This window comes from Cryptomeria japonica, chromosome 5 (assembly GCF_030272615.1).
Source record: "Cryptomeria japonica chromosome 5, Sugi_1.0, whole genome shotgun sequence".
NCBI classification, from domain to species: domain Eukaryota; kingdom Viridiplantae; phylum Streptophyta; class Pinopsida; order Cupressales; family Cupressaceae; genus Cryptomeria; species Cryptomeria japonica.
Window position 1 is genome coordinate 41,997,893 of NC_081409.1, and position 8,837 is coordinate 42,006,729.

At 35.1% G+C, this 8,837-nt stretch overlaps 1 protein-coding gene across 1 annotated transcript; it reads left to right on the forward strand.

Annotated features, from left to right (window-relative positions):
• Nucleotides 1–796: 796 nt before the first annotated feature.
• LOC131057388 (putative cellulose synthase-like protein H3) lies at nucleotides 797–5,367 on the forward strand. The gene is made up of 9 exons (XM_057991551.2): nucleotides 797–1,190; nucleotides 1,304–1,634; nucleotides 1,722–1,862; nucleotides 1,993–2,118; nucleotides 2,362–2,574; nucleotides 2,696–2,828; nucleotides 3,518–3,717; nucleotides 3,824–4,171; nucleotides 4,528–5,367. The coding sequence occupies exons 1-9, from the start codon at nucleotides 925–927 to the stop codon at nucleotides 5,053–5,055; spliced, it is 2,286 nt and encodes a 761-aa protein (XP_057847534.2). The 5' UTR covers nucleotides 797–924; the 3' UTR covers nucleotides 5,056–5,367.
• Nucleotides 5,368–8,837: the final 3,470 nt, after the last annotated feature.

Genomic DNA, 8,837 nt, shown 5'->3' on the forward strand with positions numbered 1-8,837 from the left:
ATTATTTGGATTAAATTTGAAGCAATCATATATTTAGAGTGTGAACAATAATGGAATAACATAGGATTATTAAGTAATCAATACAAAACAGTCACGATAAGATAGAATAACATAAGATTGTTGAGACGACTAGATTCTTAAGATTAAACACAAAGCAATCATATATTTGATGTGAACAATAATAGAATAACATAGGATTATTGAGTAATCAATATTGACTCTAATGATGTTTTCAATTAAAATCTTTCAAATTTATAAGACTTGCTGTTCCATAATAATAGACTTCCATAATGCCCATTCATGATAGATAATGCATCTAAATAAGACATAATAATATCTCTTATACATATTAGATAATACAAACAATATAATATAGAACCTAACTTTTGAAAGAAAAATTATTTTTGTCTTTATTAAAGGAAATACTTGCAACTTTGTATGTAGTAAAGTTCTTTAAGAAGACTGTAATTTTAACATCAAATATGAAACAATCATATAATTGTCGTGTGTACAAAGTAGAATGGGTTTTGACTATGGAGCTAACTGATTGCACCGGCTAAACTTATAAATATACTATAAGACCATCGGCCAGTAAAATGTATCTTCTCATTTTCCTAGAAAAACCAGAAAATTTCATTGTAAGCAGGACAAATTAGTTCCCTGTACGTCAAACTCTTTGCCACCAATCTCCTCCACACATATGCCGTATACAGCCAGAACCATAAGAAACACATTAATAACAATTACTATTACTATTACTCTAGTAAACATTTGATACCAGTCTGCATTTCACACGGCATTGTTTAGAGTCTCATCAAAACAATCCAGGAATCAAAAGACTTAGGCAGATCTCTATATAAAGCTAGATTGAATTGGCCAGAGTGCAATCTAGTAATTGTAAAGGCAGTTCAGGTCCTCTAAGTAATGGAGACGAATGCCTGCAGTTCTGGTCCTCTGTATGAGAAAATCATAAAGAAATCAAATCTTTATAGAGCTTATGTATGCCTTCACTTCCTGCTTTTACTATGTTTCCTATCCCATCGCTTACTGAATCCTTTTCGTGAATCTTTTGGGCTTTGGATAGTAGCTTTTACATGTGAGCTTTGGTTTGCTTTCACGTGGATACTTTATCACAACATGGCATGGAAGTTTGTTGAGTATAAAACATACCCAGAGAGACTTGCAGAAAGGTAGAAAGAAATGATCTCCATTTGTATGTTTGTTTTGTCATAGAGTGAAGGTTTTATGTTTATTTCTCTCTAAAACACTGCATAAACGTGGATTTTATGTTTTTAACTTGTAGATATAGTGGAAAATCTGTTTCCAAGCTTCCTGCTGTGGATGTAATCATCACTACAACAGATCCCTTCAAGGAGCCTGCATTACTAACAGCCAATACAGTTCTTTCTGTTCTTGCACTTGATTATCCAGTTGAAAAATTTGCTTGTTATATCTCAGATGATGGTGCCTCTCCCATCACTTTCTACTCTCTGGTAGAAACTTTGAGCTTTGCCAAAAAATGGGTGCCCTTCTGCAGAAAGTTCAAAATACAGACCAGGGCCCCCTTTATGTTCTTCTCCAAAGAAAAAGAGTCCTCTCATCCTGATTTTGTCCGAGAATGGCAAGCCATGAAGGTGATGATGTGACTAAACTACAAAAATCAATAGTTTCTGAGTTATTTAATTGCCATGCTCTTAACATTGTTTAATACTAATTTGTAGGATGAGTACGAAGATCTGAAGAGAAGGGTAAGCACAACTCTGGAAAAGAAACAAGTTCCACCAGATTTCATTTCTCATCATAGTGTTGATGGGTTTGTGTATAGAAGCTCAGATATTAGAAACCACACAAGTATAGTACAGGTAACAACAAGATAGTGGAGTTAAAATGCTTGTTTCTATCTTTCTGCAGTATAATTCTAAATGAAGATGGTAGGAGTTTCTCTAGAGGATGAACATCTCTCACTATAATTTCTTTAATGTGTATCTATAGGTTATTCATGAAAATAAAAGGGTTCATGAAAAGGAAGCTGATGCTTTGCCCCACCTGATATATGTTGCTAGAGAAAAACGCCCTAAGGCCAGCCATCATTATAAAGCTGGCGCCATGAATGTCATGGTAAGTAGATTTTATTATTCATCTTCTAGGACTTCTATGAAATAATTATTGAATAGGTGCTTGGAATCCCTAATTCAAATTTTTAAAGGCAATTGTTGACTGTATGTATTGTTAGTGAATCGAAGAGCTACACAAATATGGAATATATAATATTGTAATGTCAACTATAATAGGATTTAATTGCATTGAATATGTACTATTTCCTAACATGACTTATACTGATTTGATGTTTTCGGCTTTCAGGCAAGAGTATCAGCATTGATGACAAATGCTCCTTTCACACTTAATCTGGACTCTGATATGCATGTCAATGATTGCAGAGCTATACAACATGCTATGTGTTTTTTCCTTGATTGCAAATCTGAGAAGGATTGTGGTTTTGTGCAATTTCCCCAAGTGTTCCATGGAAGTCTCAAGGATGATCCCTTTGGAAATAAATTGAAAATACTAATAGAAGTAAGAAAGAGTTTCGAATGTTGTGAACTGATTATTCAAGATCTCCATAGCTTTTAGCGGAGTTGTTATATAGTTATATATGTGTGTACTGAGTAATAATGGAAATGTTGAGTATATGTAGATCATAGGAAAAGGATCGAATGCAATCCAAGGTCCCCTTTATGGAGGAACCTGCTGCTTTCATAGAAGAAAAGGGTTGTATGGGTTGCCTCCTCGGGTTACTCAATACCACAGAAAAGGAAGTGGAAGACAAGGTGAGAGCAGATCTCTTGATGAAATTACATCCATTATTTTCTAAGTAGTCAGTTTGGATTTGAGATTAAGTTTATTACATGATATGTTTTTCTATCAAATACAAGACATGAATACATATTAAAAATGTTTATAATAACAAAATATATAAAAAACTATATGAATAACATAATAAATAGGTTAATATATATTTTTTAATTAGTTTTTTAATATGAAGAAGTATATTTAACACTTAAGATCAAATTTCAATCTTATTTGTAGAAGCTGTGTTCAAGTCATTTTAATGGTGATATCTGGCATTCATTTTGTGTTTGATGTATAACTGTTATTGTGTCTTTGGAGATGTTTGAGGCAGTTCTATGATACGAACCCTCCTCTTTTTGACTTTATTTTAAGTGTTTAAAGTTTGTTGGGCTTGATCCTCTTTATGTATATCTGTTTTTATTAGAAACTTGGTCCCACAAGTATACTGCCCTATCATGTTTTTGAATGATATATTATTATTCTTTATCTACTATTTCCCATGTACATTCGTTCTAGGTGAATCAGGACAGTCCTGATCTGTCTTTAAATCTGAATTGAACCCACCTATACGCTGAACAAAAGTAACGAACCCATTAACATAGAGTATTATAAATAAAAAACCCTAACTTTATAATCAGTAACATGTCTGTTCCTGTTTCTTAAGCAGAGACTCCAGATTTTGCATCCTCTTGCTCTTATGAGGCTTTGAGGAAAGCATTTGGAGAATCCGATGCCCTAGTTGAAGCAGCTCGGGCTATTATAACTGACATTCCATATAATAGCCATACTCTTCCTTCCCTGGTTACAAAGGAAGCATTGAAGATTGCTAGTTGCAGCTATGAAACAAAGACTCTATGGGGCAAAGTGGTAGATACCCATACATTACCTTATTTCTTCTATACATTACTGCAAAAATCTTCTACAGCGATGCTAATTTACGTAGAAGATTTTAATTTACATTGACTGGTTGCAGGTGGGATGGATGTATGGATCCACAGTTGAGGATGTTATGACAGGACTAAAAATTCATAGTCTAGGTTGGCATTCTATTAGTTTCCAGCCAGAGGAACCGGTTTTCATGGGATGTGCAGCAAGCACTGGCCCAGATACTCTTGTTCAGCAGAAGAGATGGGCAACAGGACTGCTAGAAATATTTGTAAACAAATTCTGTTTCTTCATTGGAATCAAAGGAAGTATTAAACTGAGGCAGAGGATGCTTTATACTTATTTTTGCCTATGGGCAATTTGGTCAGTACCGGTTATCTGCTATGCCTTACTTCCTGCTATTAGTCTACTACATGACAAATCATTCCTGCCGAAGGTAAGTTAATTGCATATTCATATTAGTTGTTCTGCCTGAATTAAAAAATAATATTAACTTATCAGCCACTGGTGTCACCACATGATACATGGGTGTAAAGATGGGTTCGGTTTAAACAATGCGATTTATTTTAAATCATGCAAGAGGTGAGTTAGAAACTAGTGTGATTTCAGATTAATCATCTAAACCAATCAAATATTAGAATATGCTAAACAAATCAAATCTTAAAATGTACTGCTTAAACAAGGTCATATAGATGGATTCAATTGACAATTTTTCATACCATAAATTACAATTGATGGATGCATTTTTACATTAGCTAAAAACTAATGTGAACTTTGAAGTTGATAATGCAGATTTCAGAGGTTTCTTTTCCAATTGCACTTGTACTATTCCTTTCAGTCTATGGATATCAGCTTGTGCAATACATTCTTTGTGGGTGTTCTGTCAGAGAGTGGTGGAATAACCAAATCATGTGGTTCATCGTGTGCACATCTTCATGGTTACTTGCAGTGTTTGATGTTGCAGTAAAGTTGTTGGGGTTGTCTGACACAGTTTTTGTTGTGACTCCAAAGGGGTCAGAGGAAGAAGAGAGTGGTGATGAGGGCGAGTTTACATTTGATTCCTCTCTACTGTTCATTATACCCACTACAATATTATTCTTAAACTCAGCAGGTCTTATTCGAAGCACCGTTTCACTAGTGGGTAGTGGAGATAAGATCAAAGAGAGGCTGTTTGCAGAATATTTGTGCAGTATTTGGGTAGTGATAAATCTTTGGCGGTTTGTGAAAGGACTGGTTAGAAAGGGCAAGAGAGGCATTCCTTGGAGTGTTATCATGAAATCTGGTGCTTTGGCTGTTTTCATATACACTGCACTGGCCTAATTCAGTGGTGGGTATTTTTTGTACTGCAAATCTCAGTGAAATAAGTTTCAAGAGAACTGCTATGACTTGTCTTGCATTAGAGAAATAAGCAATTGGGAGTTGTTAGAAGTATTCTTCTGTCACATTATGATTCCCCTCTCAGCCTTTCTGGTGAAGAGCTCTTCTGCCGGTGATATTATGTCTCTAATATTTCGTACCGTATTTAATGGCCCTCTGTCTTCTTCAAACAATGAAGAACTTTCCTATGGCCCACTGTATTCTTCAAACAATGGAAGACTTTCCTTCCGAGTGATAATCTGTCTTTGCCTTAAATCTCGTGCTGTTTCGCATTATACATGACATATCTATTTAATGGCTCGCTTTTTTTTTTTTTTTTAAAAGATAAAATATATTAAATTAAAGAATTCTAGAAAGTGACAAAAAAATTTTAAACAGCAATAGTTGTCATTAAAGTTAAAGAATATAAAATAAAAAAAGTTTTTTTCAAAATTTTCACTTCTATAAATTAAAAACAATTACGAAATCAATAAAGCATAATAAATTGATATAAAACAAATCAACCAGATTAAACCAAATTAATATGAAAAAGCTAAAATATTCAAGAATTGAGCAGAAAATGGGGACATCCAATCTAGAACTTTCTAAGAACTATTGAAATTAAAGGCCTATTTGACCATTGCAACAACATTCCATTCTCTAGAGATATGAACAAAGAATAAAAACTCAAAATTTCATGGAAGGCAAAGAATCTAATCAACATAAGAAGCCAACCTCCAAGAAGACTTTGGAGAGCTTCCATTATTTAGAAGTATGATCAATATCATAGAATCCTTCTCACAAATTTTGCTTTACCAACCGATGTCACAACCTTTCTCCAAATCCACGAGGAGTTCCCAAGCCTCCATATGATTATTAGTATTGGTCTTCATAGCAATAGAAAAAAAGAGATGATTGAATCCTACACCATTTCTTTCAATTCCACCTATTCTTGCATAACCTGGGTTATCACAAGAAAAACCATCAGTGTTAATTTTGAAACCACCCAAAGGAGGAGATCATTTACTAGTTATATTAACCTCATTACAAGATTTGATCCTAGAGTTAGAAGTGCTGCAATTGAAGAACACTGGGGGGGGGGGGTGGGGGGGGATGTGAATCAGTGTTTTGTCGGTTATAATATTTTTAGCCTTATTAACAAATCCACTTATTAACTGGTATGCATAAAAGAAAGTAACAACAAGTAATATTAATGCAACCACATCAATCAACACCATAACACAGGTATTTATATGTGGAAAACCTCAAAGAGGAAAAACCACGGTGGGATTGGAGACACACAATATCTATCCACTAGCCAACTAAATAAATATTACAAGAGGGGTCTGCACATGCAGGAAGGAACACTCCCTAGAGCACATTGATCATCACAAAAGGAGCCTCACTGACTACAAATCCAAAGTACTGGATTACTAACAAAAATTGAACTCAGAATGCGCATCTTTTATGTTGGATGAGTTCAAGTTTAAGCACTGTCTATACCAGTTATATTGTAACATTCCTTACCAATAACTTTGATCGCTTTCCAAACCTCTAAACAAATAATCAAGACCGATTACAGATCTTTACATTCGCATTCTATCGATCAAGATCTCACTCGCATAACATCACATAACATATCGCATCTCTTATCTGTCATATCTCTAAAATGACCTAACCCAAACTGACTTATATACCCATTTACATGAATAAACACAAATGCCTTATGTCGGCTTACAATCATATTTCAAAAGATAAGACACATGTCGGCCCAAACAAAATATAAACACAAAACTATATGACCATTGTCGCTTCCATGCTTGCTGGATCAATCTCCTATGTCGGTGTTAGAATACCAGTTCCAAGTTTGTCAGTTACATGCGTGTCGGTTCCCTGAATGCCGATGAAGTGAATGTCAGTTACCTTGATTGTTGGATCTACCATGAAGTGTTTTGCCATCAATGAGAACACCTATAACCCAAATGAGTGTCAATTGCCAACAATCTCCCCCTTTGGCATTGATGACAACACTCATGTGAAAAATGGATCATTGAAGTGTTGTATTGGTTCTTGTCCAAAATTTGATCTCCCAAAACTGATCTCAAAAGGTTACTCCCCCTGAGCTATACATTACTTCTTATGTCCCTTAACATTTTTCACATCCAACCTCTCCCCCTTTGGCAACAATGCCAAAGGCCGGGGCAAAAAAAACAAGAAATCAATGAAATTTTGTACAAAGCAAAAATGTGATTACCGGATCTAGATGTACTTGAAAATATCAGGATAAGCACCCTTCAAAAATGCCAAATAAGTATCCCACCCAAAATTTAAAGTTCCCAAAATTGATACAAACTCGTTCAGAATGTAATCATACAATTCTTCTTCTGTTAGGGTTGCCATTGTGGGCATATTCATTTGGTCCATTCATTCCCGCTTATGAAGTAACAAAGTATTAAGTCGAGGACTTACCAAACCTCTCAATTCTCTAGCCCGCCAGATTAACTTGTCCTTTCCCCTCTTCAGGGCTGAAATTTAAGACTCTAAAAGAAAATTTTGACCATCAACAAAGCTGGTCAATGACTCAGTACCATCAAAACTGACTACAAGTTGTTCCAACTTGTCGTTATCCGCCTTAACTTTATTATCTAGGTCTGATGTTAGTTTTGTTGTGTTAGTGCAAGACCAGTATATGCAACTACATTGATGAAGAGCTTCATCAATCCTTGTTATTTCTTCTGTCAACTTATCTTTGTTTGATTCAATCATATTATCATAGGTGACCTTCCTATCTGCATTATACCTTTCCACCAACTGTTGGTTTGACACTTGTTGAAGAGTTTTGTACTCTTTTGCAATGTGCTCAGTCAAACCTTTCAACTTACTGGATGGACTTGTAACCTAATCTATCCTGCAGTCTGGTGCAAGCTACTACAAAATTGGAATAGCCTGCTCAATAACCTGCTTATCCTCTAATCCTTCCTTCTTCAATTTCTGAGCTACAACAAACACCAATTCAAAACTGTTCAACTGCTCAATATTTTGATTCTCAAAACGACCAAAATCTTCTTGATTTGATGAGTCAAGTGCCAAAAATGAGGAACCAACACCCAGTGAAGGTACCCGTACCTTGATTTCAGTCTATTCAACCCGACCTTTCTCCTCTTTCTTTTGTTCAGCTTCATCCTTTACCTTTTCCTCAGCACTAGTGGCTTCGCCACTTGGTGCAGTTATTTCTATCGCATCTACCTCATGAATTTCAATTATTTCAACATCAATTACCAGAGGTAAATTGTCTACCAGTTTATTGATCTCAGCATCTTGTACATATGTTACTGTTGGAGGAACGTCCTCAGTTATTTTCTCTTTCAAGACTTGTGGATCTCCACCTAGTATACCTTTACCCTTAGCATCAACTGGGGTGTCTGGAATGTCAAACTTAGGAGGTATATTCAGTGATCTAAAGAAACCTGGTTTATCAACAAAGAATTTAACCCATGCCTCATGAGTTTCCTTGACAATTTCATTTACTCTACCCACCATAAGACTTCTATGTCAGTGTCTACTCCGAAAAATTGTTCTGTTAGCAAAATATAGACACTGCTACATCTCATCTCCAGTAATAGCACCACAAATAGTTAATAATTCCTGAACCTTTATGTGTTTATCTTCCTCAATAGCAAATAACCTCCTAGCATCTAACTTATTATACAAATATATCGATATTTGCTTCTCAATCTCAAGTAAAA